General features: G+C 37.4%; 1 protein-coding gene across 1 annotated transcript; it reads right to left on the reverse strand.

Moving 5' to 3' along the window:
• Positions 1 to 19,057: 19,057 nt before the first annotated feature.
• LOC125849347 (SKP1-like protein 1B) lies at positions 19,058 to 19,513 on the reverse strand. The gene has a single exon (XM_049529420.1). The coding sequence runs from the start codon at positions 19,511 to 19,513 to the stop codon at positions 19,058 to 19,060; it is 456 nt and encodes a 151-aa protein (XP_049385377.1).
• Between the last annotated feature and the right edge of the window lie 1,230 nt (positions 19,514 to 20,743).

Genomic DNA, 20,743 nt, shown 5'->3' on the forward strand with positions numbered 1-20,743 from the left:
TTTTAGCACACGAACAAAAAGAATGGAAGAGAAGGACAAATCGCACAGTTCACAATTTTATCTGTAGCTTTCCATGTTTTTCAACTTCAGATTCAATAAACAACATTTTCAATTCCTTCTTGTTTCCGAACATTCTCGCTATTACCTCCCAATTACAGATTAAAATATTCAGAACTTAAAGTTGTTATTCATTTCAGATCTTGCATCAGATCAACAAACTTCTTGCTTCATCATTAATGGAGACTTGTACATCTTCTTGATATGATATTTATTCATTCTTTTATGATTTTCATTTCCTTTGGGATGAACTGAATTTTAATCTCTGGTATGTTACATTTTGTCTCAATCTCAACATCCATCTCAATTGTTTTAGAGGCTTCATATATAGTCAGTCAGATGTTAGTTCATTCATCATCATTTTCCTATTGTCTTATGTTCAGATTTGAGTTGCCATTTTGGCTAAGTTAAATGTTTATTTTCAAAACATTATGAGTTTTGTTTTGAGACAGTTAAGTTATTTAGCATTTGAATTACTTTCTTATTGCATATAGTCTTCTGCTGAGTAAGTAAGCCGAGCCAAGGGTTTGCTTTGGGCCAACAATGGTTCTCGAGTGTCGGCCACGTCCAGGGTGTAGGCTCGGGGAGTGACAAAATGTGAATAAGTTATCCTCCAAATTTGTTCAAACATTTGATAAATTATTAAACCTGAGCAATCTCAATTATCTAAAACTTCTGATTCCTTAGTAAAGTTCAATGATTTTTGTTACTACAAATTACAAAACCCAGTTAAGTAAATTTCAATGATATATGTATAAAAACTGAATAATTTTTATGCTGCAAGAAATAATCTAGTAACAATAAAATAAAATAAAACCTATGTTATTACGTGTGAAATCTGAAGTATTTTGTTTTTTCAAGTTTTATACTTGAATTATTAGGTATGAAGGTTTCCTGCCTAAATTGTGATCAACTATTTATCAAAACGTACCTCAGATCATCTATATGTTGTTCCTTTATTCTATCTGAAATAACACCACCATTAAAATAGGAAAATTGAACAATTGTCAAAATCCATAAACATGTCTTTGGAGACGCCTTCCTCCGAATGTTTCTTCTAGTATTCAATCACTTTAATTTGGTCATTGTTTTGCTATGGACATTAGGCAGGGGAATGACGTTTGAAACATAATCGTTTTCAATCATATTCTTGATAGAGGTTTGAAGGGCTTAATTTATAGAGCATTAGGTTTTCACTGTTCTAGTTGAAGTAGGAAGTCAAAATGGGGAAAAAAAGTTCATGGGAATATTTATGGAGACTATTGCTTAAAAACAAAAAAATTCTTGTAATTGGAGTTAATGAGTGTTTGAAAAATCCAATCTTTATCACTCAGAACATACGTAATAGATAGGAAGATGGTGATAGGTACAAGAAAGCTTTTGTTGTGTATCTTCTTGTAAAAGCTGAAGTTATTATAAGTTTGGAGAATGGAGTTTGAATAGTTGTAGACACATATTTAAGCTATCACTAAGTTTTCTTTTTCTATACCTGAAACAAGAGGAAAATTAAGACTCTACCAAATTTTCTCAAATAATATAACTAGCTTTAATTTCTTTCCAACTAATCTTCTTATTCATGATTTTTCCAAAAGACATGTAAAGAGAAAAGTCTGTCACGCCCCGAGTCTACACCCTGGGTGGGACTGGCACTCGGAGACCATTTCTGGCCCCAAGCGAACCCTTGGCCTGGCTTACTTAACTTAGCAGAAGACTTAACTCAATGAAACAGTCTCAAATAATAACTTAAAGAATAATAAGTTGGCCAAAATGGTACTTAAGTCCAAAACAACATTTGAAAGATAAAGAAAGACATCTTAACTAATAACTGTATGACTGTCTATGAAACCTCTAAAATACTGAGATGCCTGTTGGGACAAACCCCACAACATCCTAATAAATGAAAGACTGAAAGCGAATAAAAGAGTCCTCTGAACTAAAAAGAGGCTCACCACTGACTTTGAACTGCTCAAGTGGATCAATGAGGTGCTGGATGCTGATCCTGGTTACCTGCGTCTGCATCATAATAAGATGCAGGCCAACTGGCATCACTACATTGAATGTACGAGTATGCTAATTGGAATGCTAAACCACACATAGGCTAGAAGGAATCTGAAAGAAACTGAATAACTTACCTTGCTCACTCAACTCAACCTGACTGACTCATTTCAATATAAAGCAATTTAAGCAAGTGCAATATAAAGAAAAACCGTTTAAAACATGCTATAAACTCTGTGTGTATGCAAAGATACAATAAATCTGAGATGTATGTAGAAATACAAATGAACTGATGTATATAGAAATACAATAACTGTTGTGGGAGTTTCTCTAATCGACAACCATTACATAAGAGCTATAGTGATGACANTCACTGTTCTAGTTGAAGTAGGAAGTCAAAATGGGGAAAAAAAGTTCATGGGAATATTTATGGAGACTATTGCTTAAAAACAAAAAAATTCTTGTAATTGGAGTTAATGAGTGTTTGAAAAATCCAATCTTTATCACTCAGAACATACGTAATAGATAGGAAGATGGTGATAGGTACAAGAAAGCTTTTGTTGTGTATCTTCTTGTAAAAGCTGAAGTTATTATAAGTTTGGAGAATGGAGTTTGAATAGTTGTAGACACATATTTAAGCTATCACTAAGTTTTCTTTTTCTATACCTGAAACAAGAGGAAAATTAAGACTCTACCAAATTTTCTCAAATAATATAACTAGCTTTAATTTCTTTCCAACTAATCTTCTTATTCATGATTTTTCCAAAAGACATGTAAAGAGAAAAGTCTGTCACGCCCCGAGTCTACACCCTGGGTGAGATTGGCACTCGGAGACCATTTCTGGCCCCAAGCGAACCCTTGGCCTGGCTTACTTAACTCAGCGAAAGACTTAACTCAATGAAACAGTCTCAAATAATAACTTAAAGAATAATAAGTTGGCCAAAATGGTACTTAAGTCTTAAACAATATTTGAAAGATAAAGAAAGACATCTTAACTAATAACTATATGACTGTCTATGAAACCTCTAAAATACTGAGATGCCTGTTGGGACAAACCCCACAACATCCTAATAAATGAAAGACTGAAAGCGAATAAAAGAGTCCTCCGAAATAAAAAGAGGCTCACCACTGACTTTGAACTTCTTAAGTGGATCAATGAGGTGCTGGATGCTGATCCTGGTTACCTGTGTCTGCATCATAATAAGATGCAGGCCAACTGGCATCACTACATTGAATGTACGAGTATGCCAATTGGAATGCTAAACCACACATAGGCTAGAAGGAATCTGAAAGAAACTGAATAACTTACCTGGCTCACTCAACTCAACTTGACTGACTCATTTCAATATAAAGCAATTTAAGCAAGTGCAATATAAAGAAAAACTGTTTAAAACATGCTATAAACTCTGTGCGTATGCAAAGATACAATAAATCTGAGAGGTATGTAGAAATACAAATGAACTGATGTATATAGAAATACAATAACTGTTGTGAGAGTTTCTCTAATCGACAACCATTACATAAGAGCTATAGTGATGACACAACAATCAACCTCATGCTGCCAGAGCATCCTATACCTGGCCAAAGGTATATAACATGAACTGCCTAACGCATCCACTAGTCTAATTTGAAAAGGATTCATCTAAAAAGTATGAACCTCTTCTACCCATGATGGCTACATGGTTTTATGGGGGCTGTGGGTTCTTTGAACGCTTCCCCAATTCGGTGCACAATACTACTCCCAAAAATGTACTGGCTCTTATGTTTTTAAAACATATTCCCTCTGTGATTTGAGATTAGTGCTCAAAACTTAGCTCAAAGTCTATCTTGGAAATCTAAGTTTCCCTGCTTACTTCATTTAGAAAGCTATTACTCTTTTCTGAAAACTAGCCCGAAGGCCCTTTGGAAATCTCAGTTTCCATTCTTATTTAAATGTGACAACATTTTAAATCTCTTTGGGAATACTTAGTCCCCATATACTTTTGAAGAAATGAAATTCAAACTTTAATCTTTACTCTTTACTCAATTTGAACTTTAAGTCTTAAAACAAAGTTAAAACATTTGAAAAAGACTTTTGGAAAACTCTAAGAACTCATCTTGACTTGACTCTTAATTCTCTTGACTTTGGTCTTAACTTTCCTTGAATTGGATTATGGATTCAAGGTTCATGATCTCATGTTTAGGGATGATTTCATGATGTTTAGATGTATTTTAGAATGTTAGAATCGACTAGGAAACATAGGTACATCACTTAGGAACACGTACGAGAAGGTGGGGAACGAATGGGGAGAACTTGCGTCCCTGGTGCTCTGAGAGGCGTGGGGCGCCAGGCCCCAAACCTCAGAGAGCTGGGTGGGGTGCTCTGGCTGGGGTGACGTGCCAGAGGCCAAACCTCAGAGAACATTTTGGGGCGCGCTGAGAGGCGCGACGCCCCATCCCCTGTACCCACGTGTTCTCGAATTTTCTCCTGCGTTTTTCATCTCTAAACCCTCCAAATTTCCATGATACTTTCCCCAAACCCCTAGGACCAATTGTACCCTCAATATACAACCAATCTAACTCCCAAAACAATCTGGAAACATGAATCAATTCAACACTAGGCATTCAACAATCAACCCACAAGAATTCAACAATGTTCTTCAAGAACTTCACTTTCTTAACTTTCAAACAACTACAATTTTGCTGAATTGAAACAAGTTAGTGTGTGGGTGAACTAACCCAACACAAAAGAAATCTCACATACCTTAATAAGGATTACCCCCGACGAATTCCACTCGCAAATCTTGAATGATCTTGGCTAATTCTTGCCTTCTTCTCCCGTTCTTTCTTTCTTTCTCTCTTCTCCAAGCCCTAAGCGTATTCTAACTTTTCAAAACTGAATTAAGTTCTGTTTTTACCCCTATAAATCCCTAAAAATGAATTAGGAAAGTAATAGGGAAAAGACTACTTTGCCCTTTCCTAAATCCGGATTTAAACTTTCCTCGATCCAACAGCCCAACTTCCAGAAGGAATATCTCACTCATACGATGTCAAAATCGTGCAATCTTGATGGAGTTGGAAAGATATCTCCAAGGGCTTTCCAAACAAATCAAGAGCTGCTCCTAAATCCCCCTGAGCTTGTAGTTATGGCCATTTGAAAATGGCCAAAACTTACTTTCTTAACTTTGACAAAATTTCCAGATTTCCTTATTCTTTCCAAAAATCAATATTTTCATATTTTAAACTCTTTATTGTCATTTCTAGGTGCGAGATGTTACAATATCTCCCCCTTGGAAACATTCATCCTCGAATGAGCTTTATTTCACTAAGCTAAGGGTAGCAACATCAAGTTCAACTCTCAACAAGCAAAAGCAGGTAACAACATCCATACTCTTAATTTAGCTATTACTAAGAAGAGGATTAGTACCTTGATCTGAATTTTCTCTGGATTCAAAGAGATGTGGATATCTCTTCTTCATATCCTCTTCAGCTTCCCAAGTAGCTTCTTTAACAAATTGGTTCCCCCAAAGGACTTTGACTGATGAGACCTCCTTTGTTCTCAACTTGCGAACTTGGCGATCTAAAATCTGGACCGAAATCTCCTCATAAGATAAATTATCCTTAATCCCAACATTTTTAGTTCGCACTATCAATGAAGGATCTCCCATGCACTTCTTCAACATAGAAATGTGAAATACCGGATGAACCGCCGCTAATTCCTGTGGTAGCTCTAACTCGTAAGCTACACTGCCAATTCTCTTAGCTATGCGATAAGGTTTAATATACCGGGGACTAAGCTTCCCCTTCTTACCAAACCTATAACACCCTTCATGGGTGAAACTTCCAAATATACCCAATCATCTACTTCAAACTCTAATGCCCTTCTCCTAACATCAATGTAGGATTTCTTACAACTCTGTGCTGTTTTCAATCTCTCTTGAATTACTCTCACTTTCTCCATAGCTTGATGAACTTAATCTGGTCCTATCAACCCTGCTTCACCAACTTCAAACCATCCAATAGGAGATCTGCATCTTCTCCCATAAAGAGCTTCATATGGAGCCATATGGATGCTAGAATGATAACTGTTGTTGTAAGTGAATTCAATGAGAGGTAGGTGATCATCCCAATTACCCTTGAAATCAATCACGCAAGCTCTCAACATATCTTCTAAGGTCTGAATAGTGCGCTCTACTTGCCCATCAGTTTGAGGATGAAAGGCAGTGCTCAAGTTCACTTTTGAACCTAAACCTTTCTGGAAAGATTTCCAGAGTTGTGCAGTAAATTGTTCACCTCTATCTGAAATAATGGAGATTGGAACTCCATGAAGTCTTACCACCTCCTGAATATAAAGCTTAGCACAATCTTTTGCTGAGTTGGTAGTCTTCACCGGCAAAAAGTGGGCTGATTTTGTCATTCTGTCGACAATCACCGAAATAGAATCATGTTTCCTGTGAGACCTTGGTAACCCTGTGATGAAGTCCATATTAATCATCTCCCACTTCCATTTTGGAAGTTCTATATTTTGAGCCAAACCACCAAGTCTTTGGTGCTCTACTTTTACTTGTTGGCAATTTGGACACTTAGCAACAAATTCAGCAATGTCTTTCTTCATACCATTCTACCAATATACTTCTCTCAAATCATGGTACATTTTGGTGGAACCCGGATGGATGGAATATCTGGAGCTATAAGCTTCCTCCATGATTCTCCCTTGGAGTTCATCCACCATTGGTACACATAATCTACCTTGGTATTTCAGCACACCATCTCCCCCTTGTTCAAAAACTAATACCCTTTGCTTTTGAACATTTGCCTTCAAGTCAAGCAAAATGGGGTCTTAGTCTTGCTTTTCCTTCACTTTTGACACTAGTGATGATTCTGCCCCGTTCGTCACCACTATTCCTCCTTCAGTGGAATCCATAAGTCTGACTCCCAGGCATGCAAGTTTGTGCACATCTTTGGCAAACTCCTTCTTTTCTGTAACATCTGATAATTTGAAATAACTATGAAGAGGCTTAGAATTGGAAATTTTCATTTTTGGAAAGAATTCAAAAATCTGGAAAATTTGGCCAAGTATGGAAAATAATGATTTTTTGGCAAACTTTGAACAGTTATAACTCCTAGCTTAGGATGATCTAGGTGTGGTTCCAGTTATGGTTGAAAAGTTCGTGGACTATTTTTTCCAACGCAATTGAGTTTGCTCGTTTCTGAGTTCGTATGAGCGAGTTATGTCCTTTGAAATTTAGGCAGTTGGCAGGGAATCCGTCCGGATATTTGTAAGGGCATTTTGGTCTTTTCCCTAGCCTTTTATTTTGGATATATATGAGTGTGTTGGACTGATTTTGATCAGTTTTTCTCATTTTTAAAGAATGAAAGTAAGGGTTTAAGAGTGAAGAGGAGAAGAAGAGGAAAAAGAGAAGATCAAGCTAGGTTTCGTTAAAGATCGTCATGTTTTACTTCGGGGGTGATCCCTACTAAGGTATGTGAGTTCATAGTGTTGGGTTGGTTCTTTCCCCCACACGCCAAGCTTGTTTAATTTTGAGAAAAGATTAATTTTGTTTGATTGAAGTTGTTGGTTGGAATTGTTGAAGTTGTAGTTGTGTTGTGTTGTAGTTCTTGTTGGTTTGGGGTACATTTCTAGTGGTGTTTTTGATCTGAATCTAATGTATGTTAAGGATTTTGATGATTCTAAGTGTTTGGGGGATAAAGCTTTGAAGTTTAGAAGGTTTAGAGTTGGAGAAAAGGAGGAGAAAAGTCAAGTTTTCGGGGAAAAGGGCAAGGGCGTCGCGCCAGCCAGCCGCCCCAAGAGGGACTCTGAGGTCCAGCCCTTGGGGCGCCGCCCCTACTAGAGCCCCAACCAGACCTCTCTGAAGTTTGAGGTCTGGCGCTCCGCGCTTCTCAGAGCGCTAAGTCTTCTGATTCTTTTCACACTTTCTCATGCATGTTCCTAGGTATTGTACCTATGATCCCTAGTTGTTTCCAACACCCCAAGGTACGTTTAAATGTCAAGAACTCGTCCATAACACGTGATCAAACACCTTGAATCCATGATTCCAATTCAAGGAGAGTAAGTTTCCAGGTCAAGGGAAGTTAAGAGTTGAGTCTAGAAGTTCAAGAAGGGAGTCAAAGCAAGTCTTTAAAGATTTCCAAGAGTCTTTGTTGAATGTTTTAACTTCATTTTAAGGCTCAAGATTTTCAAGTTAAGTCAAGAGTTTAAAGTTGAGTTCATTCTCAAAAGTTATTAAGGAACTATGTATTCCCAAAGAAGTTTGTAAATGTTTTTACATTTGAGTGAGAAAGGCACTATGATTCCAAAAGATCCTTTGGGCTAGTTTTCAAGAAAGAGGAACATCGATTCCAAGTGAGCCTTCGGGAAAAGTTTTGAGTAATTATCTCAAATAAAGAAAGATGTGTTTAAAACACTTATGAGCTAAGTATTTTTGGGAGTAGTCTTGAGCACCGAATTGAGGACACGAGTTCATATAAACTCTACTCTCCATAAGAACCATGCGCCAACATGGGAGTTAACGGGTCATAATTTTTAGATGAACCCGTAAGATTAAGCTAGTGGATCCACTTAGTAAAGTTAGCTTCCTATATCACGGCAAGGTATAGGATGGTTCTTGGGCAACGTGAGGTAAAATGTTATATAACCACTAGGGCTCATAGTGGTGATTGTCGGTTGAAAGAATCTCCCACTAAAGTTATATTACTTTTATATAAGTAAAGTTGAGTTGTTATTGTTTTATCTTTAACTAGCTAAGCTGTTTGCACTATTTTGCAAGATTTATATATTGCATGTGTCGTATTGCTTTATATATCGAGTTCAGTTATTCATGAGTTGAACATAACCAAAGTAAGAGTTCCTTTGTACTCTTTTCAAGCTTAAGTTGTGGTTTAGCTTTCTAGCTCGCATATTCGTACATTCAATGTACTGATGCCAGTTGGCCTGAATCTTCTTATGATGCAGACACAGGTACCCAGGGCCAACAGCCGGTTCGTCGTTGATCTAGATGAGTACTTCTTAGTCTGTGGTGAGCCTCTTTGTGTTTCGGAGGACTCAATTATGTTGTTCTTTTAGTTTTGTTTTATTAGAATGTTGCGGGGTCTGTCCCAACATCCATCTCAGTATTATAGAGACTTAATAGACAGTCAGTCAGTTAGTTTGGAGTCTCTCATCTATGTATATATGTAAATATTCTATTTTGAGTTAAGTTTCTGCTGAGTTAAGAAAGCTAGGCCAAGGGTTCGCTTGGGGGCCAGCAATGGTCTTCGCGTGCTGGCCACGTCCAGGGTGTAGGTTCGGGGCGTGACATTCTCTTCCTTAACATGGGTGGTACTACCCATAGATAACCTGCTTAAAGCATCATCAACCACATTAGCCTTACCTGGGTGGTAAAGAATACTCATGTCATAATCCTTGAGTAATTCCAACCACCTCCTTTGTCCGAGATTGAGCTCTTTCTTAGTGAATACATATTGCAAACTCTTGTGATCAGTGAATATATCAACATGAACACCATACAAGTAGTGTCGCCAAATCTTCAAGGCAAAAACTACCGCAACCAACTCTAAGTCATGGGTTGGATAATTCTTCTCATGAACCTTCAACTGTATGGAGGCATAGGCTATCACCTTGCCACTCTGCATTAACACACAACCCAAACCCACTCTGGATGCATCACAGTACACCACAAAACCTTGAGTACCCTCTGGTAAGGTCAAAACAGGGGCACTAGTCAACCTCTTCTTCAATTCCTGAAAACTTTTCTCACAAGCTTCAGACCATTGAAACTTCACTGTTTTTTGAGTCAACTTCATCAAAGGAGACGAAATGGACGAGAAACCCTCAACAAATCTCCTATAATAGCCAGCCAAGCCTAAGAAACTCCTAATATCAGTTGGAGATATGGGTCTAGGCCAATTCTGCACTGCCTCAATTTTCTGAGTATCAACTCTAATACCACCACTGGAAATAATATGGCCCAAGAATGCCACAGACTCAAGCCAAAACTCACACTTAGAGAACTTGGCATACAACTCTCTATCCTTCAAGGTCTAAAGAACTATTCTGAGATGACTAGCATGATCTTCTTCATTCCTTGAATATTTTAATATGTCATCAATGAACACGATAACAAACATATCTAAATAAGGTTTGAAGACCCTGTACATAAGATCCATGAACGTTGTTGGTGCATTGGTCAAACCAAAGGACATGACTAAGAACTCATAATGACCATGTCTAGTCCTGAATGTTGTCTTTGGAATGTCACATTCCCTAACTTTCAGCTGATGGTAGCCTGATCTGAGGTCAATTTTTGAAAAAAATGTGGCACCCTGAAGTTGATCAAATAAATCATCTATCCTTGGAAGAGGATACTTATTCTTGATGGTAACCTTATTTAATTGACGGTAATTTATACACATCCAAAGGGAACCATCTTTCTTTCTCACAAACAAGACCGGAGCGCCCCAAGGTGAGACACTTGGTCGAATGAAACCCTTATCTAATAGATCTTTTAACTGCTCTTTCAACTCTATTGGTGCCATTCTGTATGGCGGAATAGAGATAGGATGAGTATCCGGAATGATGTCTATACCGAAGTCTATTTCTCGCTCAGGAGGGACTCCGGGTAGATCATCAGGAAAAACTTCTGAAAACTCTCTTTCTATAGGAACTGACTGAATGGGAGGTACCTCAGCACTTGAGTCATTAACTCGGACTAAGTGATAGATTCAACCCTTTGAAACTAACTTTCTTGCCTTAAGGTACGAAATGAAACGACCCTTAGGCACTGTTGAACTACTACTCCACTTTATAACTGGCTCATTAGGAATCTGAAACTTGACAACTCGAGTTCTGCAATCTATGGAGGCATAACAGGCATGAAGCCAGTCCATACCAAGAATGACATCAAAGTCTACCATGCCTAACTCAATTAAATCGGCCATGGTACCCTTGTGATTGACGGAAACGGGACAATCACGATAGACTCTCTCTGCTAGAATAGACTCACCAACAGGTGTGGAAACACTGAATGGTTCACTAAGTTTCTCAGGAAGAATTTCAAACTTATTCGCAACATAAGGAGTTACAAAAGACAAACTTACTCCTGGGTCTAACAAAGCATAAACATCAAAAGTAAAGACTTTGATCATACTAGTGACAACATCTGGAGGGTTCTCTTGCTCTTAGCTACTGGTGATTGCATAGAGACAGTTTGTTCCTCCGCCAGTACCAGAAGTAGCTCCTCTAGGTGCAGCCCTGTCTGGTGGAGCAACTGAAAAAGACTGGGCTCTATTTCCCCCGTTACCCTGCCTGTTCTTTGGACACTCTCGCATGAAATGTCCACTCTGACCACACTTGAAACAACCAGTAGAGCCTTCACGACAAATACCTGAATGGTTCCTACCACACTTGGCGCAGGCAGGAGGCTTACTACCCCATTGCGCCACACTACCCTGTGAATATGTAGGTTTAACTCTAGAATTTTGACCATAGTACTCATTCTTGTTCTTAGGTATAGGTGCACTAGCAGATGATGGTGCAGGTCCCTTCTCTTTCTGTTGGAAAGACGACCGGTTTGCATTACTCTTCTGCTCCCCGGACTCATTCCCTGTCTTAACTCTCTTGTTCTTGAACTCCTCTCTATCCCTCAGCTTCTCTTCCTTTACCTGTTGCACATAGGCCATTAACCTTGAGATGTCCATGTCCCCAATAAGCATTGCTACCCGGCACTCCTTGCTTGACAGGTGACCCAAATCAACGATAAACAAACTCATCCTACTCCTTATGTCCGCAACCATTTCAGGAGCATAGCGAGACAGTTGGGTGAACCTCAAATCATACTCATGCAAACTCAAAGAATCCTGCTATAGGGTGAGAAACTCACGTACGTTAGCCTCTTTCAGTTCTCGGGGAAAGAATCGTCCTAAGAAAGCCTCCTCAAAACATGCCCAACTCGCAGGTGGTGTATCCTCAGCTCTACCCCATTTCTACTGATCAAACCAGGTCCTAACAACATTCTTCATCTGATATGTAGCTAGCTCAACTCTATCAGTATCAATAACATGCATCACATCGAACACCTTTTTCAATTCCTCAATGAAGTTCTCTGGATCCTCTGCAGTGCTCGAACCAGTGAAACTTGGGGGATTCATCCTCAAGAACTCACGAATCCTTGAAGTGTCAGTCTCTTCTTGCCGATTTCCTCTCTGCTGCCCAGCAGGATTAGTCACAACTTGGCTAATCATCCTTATAGCCTCTCTAAACTCAACATTAGAGACCTCTCCTTGCGGTTGCACTTCAGGTGCATTAGGTAATTCTTGCTCTTGTGGTTCAATATTTCTCCTAGCTAGACGACCTCGTGCTGCTCTTTGAGGAGCATGGTTATCTGTAACACGCACAAGCACGAATTAGAAGGAACCTTTTAGAGATACACTCTAACGCATGAGATGGATATGAAGGAAGAAAAGAATTTCCTAAATGTTGTAGCCTCCTAATTATAGATATGGCGCACTTCACACCGATAACTAGGACTACACAGACACGACTTCATAGACTCCCTAGGACTTTTGAACTTTGTGCTCTGATACCAAGTTTGTCACGCCCCGAGCCTACACCCTGGGCGGGACTGGCACTCAAAAACCATTTCTGCCCCCAAGCAAACCCTTGGCCTGACTTACTTAACTCAGCGGAAGACTTAACTCAATGAAACAGTCTCAAATAATAACTTAAAGAATAATAAGTTGGCCAAAATGGCACTAAAGTCTTAAACAACATCTGAAAGATAAAGAAAGACATCCGAACTAATAACTATCTGACTGTCTATTAAGCCTCTAAAATACTGAGATGGATGTTGGGACAAACCCCGCAACATCGTAATAAATGAAAGACTGAAAGTGAATAAAGGAGTCCTCCGGAATGCAAGAAGGCTCACCACTGACTCTGAACTGTTCAACTGGATCAACGAGGTGCTCGATGCTGATACTGGTTACCTACGTCTGCATCATAATAAGATGCAGGCCAACTGGCATCAATACATTGAATGTACGAGTATGCGAGTTGGAATGCTAAGCCACACATAGGCTAGAAGGAATCTGAAAGAAGCTAAATAACTTACCTGGCTAACTCAACTCAACTTGACTGACTCATTTCAATATAAAGCAATTTAAAGCAAGTGCAATATAAAGAAAAACTATTTAAAGCATGCTATAAACTCTGTGTGTATGCAAAGATAAAATAAATCTGAGATGTATATAGAAAAACAAATAAACTGATCTATATAGAAATACAATAACTGTTGTGGGAGTTTCTCTAACCGACAACCATCACATAAGAGCTATAGTGACGATACAACGATCAACCTCACGTTGCCCGAGCATCCTATACCCGGCCAAAGGTATAGAACCTGAACTGCCTAATGCATCCACTAGTCTAATTTGAAAAGGATTCATCTAAAAAGTATGAACCTCTTCTACCCACGATGGCTACATGGTTCTATGGGGGCTGTGGGTTCTTTGAACGCTCCCCCAATTCGGTGCTCAATACTACTCCTAAAAATGTACTGACTCTTATGTTTTTAAAACATATTTACTCTGTGATTTGAGATTAGTGCTCAAAACTTAGCTCAAAGGCTATCTTGGAAATTTAAGTTCCCCTACTTACTTCATTTAGAAAGCTATTGCTCTTTTCTGAAAACTTGCCCGAAGGCTTTTTGGAAATCTTAGTTTCCGTTCTTATTTAAATGTGAAAACATTTTAAATCTCTTTGGAAATACTTAGTCCCCATATACTTTTGAAGAAATGAACTTCAAACTTTAATGTTTACTCTTTACTCAACTTGAACTTTAAGTCTTAAAACAAAGTTAAAACATTTGGAAAAGACTTTTGGAAAACTCTAAGAACTCATCTTGACTTGACTCTTACTTCTCTTGACTTTGGTCTTAACTTTCCTTGAATTGGATTATGGATTCAAGGTTCATTATCTCATGTTTAGGGATGATTTCATGATGTTTAGATGTATTTTACAATGTTAGAATCGACTAGGAAACATAGGTACATCACTTAGGAACACGTACGAGAAGGTGGGGAACGTATAGGGAGAACTGGAGTCCCTGGCGCTCTGAGAGCTGGGTGGGGTGCTCTGGCTGGGGCGACGCGCCAGAGGCCAAACGTCAGACAACATTTTGGGGCGCGCTGAGAGGCGCGACGCCCCAACCCCTATACCCAGGTGTTCTCGACTTTTCTTCTCCGTTTTTCATCTCTAAACCCTCTAAATTTCCATGATACTTTCCCCAAACCCCTAGGTTCAATTGTACCCTCAATATACAACCAATCTAACTTGCAAAACAACCCGGAAACATGAATCAATTCAACACAAGGCATTCAACAATCAATCCACAAGAATTCAACAATGTTCTTCAAGAACTTCACTCTTTTAACATTCAAACAACTACAATTTCGCTGAATTGAAACAAGTTAGTGTGTGGGTGAACTAACCCAACACAAAATAAATCTCACATACCTTAATAGGGATCACCCCCGACAAATTCCACTCGCAAATCTTGAATGATCTTGGCTAATTCTTGCCTTCTTCTCCCGTTCGTTCTTTCTTTCTCTCTTCTCCAAGCCCTAAGCGTATTCTAACTTTTCAAAATTGAATTAAGTTCTGTTTTTACCCTTATAAATCCCTAAAAACGAATTAGGAAATTAATTAGGTAAAAGACTACTTTGCCCTTCCCTAAATCCTGATTGAAACTTTCCTCGATCTAATAGCCCAACTTCCAGAAGGAATATCTCACTCATACGATGTCGAAATGTGCAATATTGGCGGCATTGGAAAGATCTCTCCAAGTTCTGTTTTTACCCTTATAAACCCCTAAAAACGAATTAGGAAATTAATTAGGGAAAAGACTACTTTGCCCTTCCCTAAATCCGGATTGAAACTTTCCTCGATCCAATAGTCCAACTTCTGGAAGACATATCTCACTCATACGATGTCAAAATCGTGCAATATTGGCGGCGTTGGAAAGATCTCTCCAAGGTATTTCCAAAAATATCAAGAGTTGCTCCTAAATCTTCCTGATCTAGGAGTTATGGCCATTTGAAAATGGCCAAAACTCACTTTCTTAACTTAGAAACAATTTCCAGATTTCCTTATTCTTTCCAAAAATCAATATTTTCATATTTTAAACACTTTATAGTTGTTATTAGGTGCGAGATGTTACAAAGTCAATATTTAATATGAGACAAAGGAAGTAACGTTCATCATAGTATTTTGTTTTTATGTTAATTGTCGTCCCAACATGAACGATATAAGTGGAGAGACTATTCTAGGTCTTATGATATAGAGAGAAAAAATGCATCATTACTCCATTCAACTATAACACATTTTTTAAAAGACACTGGAACTTTGCAAAGCTCCTAGNCATAGACTCCCCAGGACTCTTGAACTCTGTGCTCTGATACCAAGTTTGTCACGCCCCGAGCCTACACCCTGGGCGGGACTGGCACTCAAAAACCATTTCTGCCCCCAAGCAAACCCTTGGCCTGACTTACTTAACTCAGCGGAAGACTTAACTCAATGAAACAGTCTCAAATAATAACTTAAAGAATAATAAGTTGGCCAAAATGGCACTAAAGTCTTAAACAACATCTGAAAGATAAAGAAAGACATCCGAACTAATAACTATCTGACTGTCTATTAAGCCTCTAAAATACTGAGATGGATGTTGGGACAAACCCCGCAACATCGTAATAAATGAAAGACTGAAAGCGAATAAAGGAGTCCTCCGGAATGCAAGAAGGCTCACCACTGACTCTGAACTGTTCAACTGGATCAACGAGGTGCTCGATGCTGATACTGGTTACCTACGTCTGCATCATAATAAGATGCAGGCCAACTGGCATCAATACATTGAATGTACGAGTATGCGAGTTGGAATGCTAAGCCACACATAGGCTAGAAGGAATCTGAAAGAAGCTAAATAACTTACCTGGCTAACTCAACTCAACTTGACTGACTCATTTCAATATAAAGAAATTTAAAGCAAGTGCAATATAAAGAAAAACTATTTAAAGCATGCTATAAACTCTGTGTGTATGCAAACATAAAATAAATCTGAGATGTATATAGAAAAACAAATGAACTGATGTATATAGAAATACAATAACTGTTGTGGGAGTTTCTCTAACCGACAACCATCACATAAGAGCTATAGTGACGATACAACGATCAACCTCACGTTGCCCGAGCATCCTATACCCGGCCAAAGGTATAGAACCTGAACTGCCTAATGCATCCACTAGTCTAATTTGAAAAGGATTCATCTAAAAAGTATGAACCTCTTCTACCCATGATGGCTACATGGTTCTATAGGGGCTGTGGGTTCTTTGAACGCTCCCCCAATTCGGTGCTCAATACTACTCCTAAAAATGTATTGGCTCTTATGTTTTTAAAACATATTTACTCTGTGATTTGAGATTAGTGCTCAAAACTTAGCTCAAAGGCTATCTTGGAAATTTAAGTTCCCCTACTTACTTCATTTAGAAAGCTATTGCTCTTTTCTGAAAACTTGCCCGAAGGCTTTTTGGAAATCTTAGTTTCCGTTCTTATTTAAATGTGAAAACATTTTAAATCTCTTTGGGAATACTTAGTCCCCATATACTTTTGAAGAAATGAACTTCAAACTTTAATCTTTACTCTTTACTCAACTTGAACTTTAAGTCTTAAAACAAAGTTAAAACATTTGAAAAAGACTTTTGGAAAACTATAAGAACTCATCTTGACTTGACTCTTACTTCTCTTGACTTTGGTCTTAACTTTCCTTGAATTGGATTATGGATTCAAGGTTCATTATCTCATGTTTAGGGATGATTTCATGATGTTTAGATGTATTTTACAATGTTAGAATCGACTAGGAAACACAGGTACATCACTTAGGAACACGTACGAGAAGGTGGGGAACGTATAGGGAGAACTGGAGTCCCTGGCGCTCTGAGAGCTGGGTGGGGCGCTCTGGCTGGGGCAACGCGCCAGAAGCCAAACCTCAGACAACATTTTGGGGCGCGCTGAGAGGCGCGACGCCCCAACCCCTGTACCCAGGTGTTCTTGACTTTTCTTCTCCGTTTTTCATCTCTAAACCCTCCAAATTTCCATGATACTTTCCCCAAACCCCTAGGATCAATTGTCCCCTCAATATACAACCAATCTAACTTGCAAAACAACCCGGAAAAATGAATCAATTCAACACTAGGCATTCAACAATCAACCCACAAGAATTCAGCAATGTTCTTCCAGAACTTCACTCTCTTAACATTCAAACAACTACAATTTCGCTGAATTGAAACAAGTTAGTGTGTGGGTGAACTAACCCAACACAAAATAAATCGCACATACCTTAATAGGGATCACCCCCGACAAATTCCACTTGCAAATCTTGAATGATCTTGGCTAATTCTTGCCTTCTTCTCCCGTTCGTTCTTTCTTTCTCTCTTCTCCAAGCCCTAAGCGTATTCTAACTTTTCAAAACTGAATTAAGTTCTGTTTTTACCCTTATAAATCCCTAAAAATGAATTAGGAAATTAATTAGGGAAAAGACTACTTTGCCCTTCCCTAAATCCGGATTGAAACTTTCCTCGATCCAACAGCCCAACTTCTGGAAGACATATCTCACTCATACGATGTCGAAATCGTGCAATATTGGCGGCATTGGAAAGATCTCTCCAAGTTCTGTTTTTACCCTTATAAATCCCTAAAAACGAATTAGGAAATTAATTAGGGAAAAGACTACTTTGCCCTTCCCTAAATCCGGATTGAAACTTTCCTCGATCCAACAACCCAACTTCTGGAAGACATATCTCACTCATACGATGTCGAATTTGTGCAATATTGGCGGCGTTGGAAAGATCTCTCCAAGGTATTTCCAAAAATATCAAGAGTTGCTCCTTAATCCTCCTGATCTATGAGTTATGGCCATTTGAAAATGGCCAAAACTCACTTTCTTAACTTAGAAAAAATTTCCAGATTTCCTTATTCTTTCCAAAAATGAATATTTTCATATTTTAAACACTTTATAGTTGTTTTTAGGTGCGAGATGTTACAAAGTCAATATTTAATATGAGACAGAGGAGGTAACGTTCATCATAGTATTTTGTTTTTATGTTAATTGTCCTCCCAACATGAACGATATAAATGGAGAGACTATTCTAGGTCTTATGATATAGAGAGAAAAAATGCATCATTACCCCATTCAACTATAACACATTTTTTAAAAGACACTGGAACTTTGCAAAGCTCCTAGCACCCTCATTAAATAATTTAAACGTGGTAAAAATATCCCAAATTTCGGTCAATCTCACGTATAAGAAAGAAAGTGCATACACACACCAACTATTACCTACCATGTGCCAATTACTTTAAATTTTATTTTCATTTATTTCTCATTCTATTTTTTTAACAAAAAAATCTCTTTACTTCTTCAATTGTTAATGTGTGTTGGACTGCTGTAAATCCTACCCTTTTCCTCCTCTTCGCCGCCACCGGCTTCACTGCTATAACTCCATTTCAACCTTTTAATTTTTCTATCATCCAATCATAGTTGTATGGGGTAACGGAGGAGGTCATGCAATCTAAATTATTTGAATCGTATATCTATTGAAATCTATCATTAAAATGTTTCCAACCACAAATTCATAATTTAATCTATCGCAAAAGTGAATTAGTCATTTCTAGTGAATATACAATATATTAAAAGAATTAAAACATTGAAAGTTGCTCAGATATATATATCTAATTTAGGACTATTTAGAGGAGATTTGAGTGAATAACGTATCTAAAAGGATAATATTTTTTTCTCAAATAGCATAACAAGCTTTAATTTATTTCCAACTTAATTTATAAATCATTCAAAACTAAGCAATATTTGTTCAAAAAGGAACAACAGAAGATAGAACTAACAGAAATAAAATTACAATAAAAATAGGATATAGCTAACGAAATAAGGGAAATATTATAAAATCATTCAAAAGCCCAAGCATTCTCTCTATGGATCTCCTCCTCTTCCTCTGGAGTATAATCATTCACAGTACCAAATACTTCACGTATTTCCTCTATTGGTTTCCCTTTGATCCTATCAGCAAATTCTTGGATTATTACCTCCTTCAACTGCTTATCATCAAAAAAATTAGCAGCCAAGAGAACACCAACTAATTCTGATTGGCTCATATTCAAGAAATCCTGATCAAAACTCTTTAACTGATCTTTCGTAACACCTTCTTCCGAATATTTCTTCCAATATTGAATAACTTTGGTCATTGTTTTGCCATCAACATTAGACAAGGGGATGACATTAGAAGTACTATCCGCATCTTGTACCATGTTCTTGATGACTTCTGACCTCACAGCTACAGCCTCATTGAGTTTGAATTCCTCACCATCGCTAGTCTTGAAAGTTATGAATTTTTCTGAAGACATGACAATGAAAATAGAAAGAGCTATGAATGAATGATTTCAATACATGAGACTAGCTTGGTGTTTTATAGTGTATTAGGTTTTAATTACTTACCAAAGTTGTGGTAGGAATATGGAAAGCTAAATATTACATTGACCAAAATTTATTATTTTTCCTTTTTTGAAGTTTAATTAATTTGCTTTTTAAATCTACCTATTATGTCTCAAATTATTATGATAATGATATAATTAAAAGTAACAAGGAAAGTTCTAAACTCATTGTTTCTTTAATCATCTACTAGAAGACGAGTCATTTCTGATAGTTATTAAAATTGCTTTGTTTGACTACATTTCCGATAAAGTAATAGGGAAACTAAAACAATAGAATGACCATTTTATCATTTACTGATTATGTCTATGTCTACTCGGATCTCCTTTGGGCAATTGGGTAAGTTTAAATAAATAAAATTATTCGACATCGTGGCAACTGTACATTATTTTGAGTGAATAATATATCTAGAAAATAGAAATATTGAGAGTAGCTAATAATATCTAAATTTTGGATTGTTTAGTGGAAACTTGAATCAGATGTCCATTGAAATCATTAATTAAAAGCTTTCGAATCTCAAAATTTAAAATTTGATGTACTGCAAATTTAAAATGATCATTTCTAGTGAAAATATAATATACTAAAAGAATTGAAACATTGAGATTTTTTCATATGCATAATTTAGGACTATTTAGAGGATATTTAAGCTAGTCGGTATTGAAAAAATATCAACTCGTGAGGAAGATGCGTTGTAATGTATAAATATATGTGTCTGATTATTTATACATATCTAATGTATAGCTATACATCATACATATATACAATCTAACACTATTTATATAATATTGATACATTAGATATACATTCAGCCATTTAATTAAATAAGAATTTGGTCAATGGTACATTTACTTGAGAAGCCGTAGTAAATATGGCCCTTTGGAATATTACTAGTATTTTTTCATACAATTGTAACAATTGATTTGTCCTGTTGTAATATTTTAAGCTCATCCACTATCACCTTGCAAGATGCACTATATGCTGTGCAAAATGAAAGATGATACATATATACGTTCCTCCAATTATTATTTTTTAGTTTCTTCACCCAATGTTTAATATCCACATTAAAGTTTAATTAATTTAAATTCGCACCAAGTATGATCTCACTCGGACTATAGCGCTTTTTCTATACATTCTTCCAACAAATT

The sequence above is a fragment of the Solanum stenotomum genome, chromosome 12, assembly GCF_019186545.1.
Source record: "Solanum stenotomum isolate F172 chromosome 12, ASM1918654v1, whole genome shotgun sequence".
NCBI lineage: Eukaryota > Viridiplantae > Streptophyta > Magnoliopsida > Solanales > Solanaceae > Solanum > Solanum stenotomum.

Coding starts and splice junctions, on each gene's coding strand:
- LOC125849347 (XM_049529420.1), bottom strand. CDS start 19,513: ATGTCTTCAGAAAAATTCATAACTTTCAAGACTAGCGATGGTGAGGAA.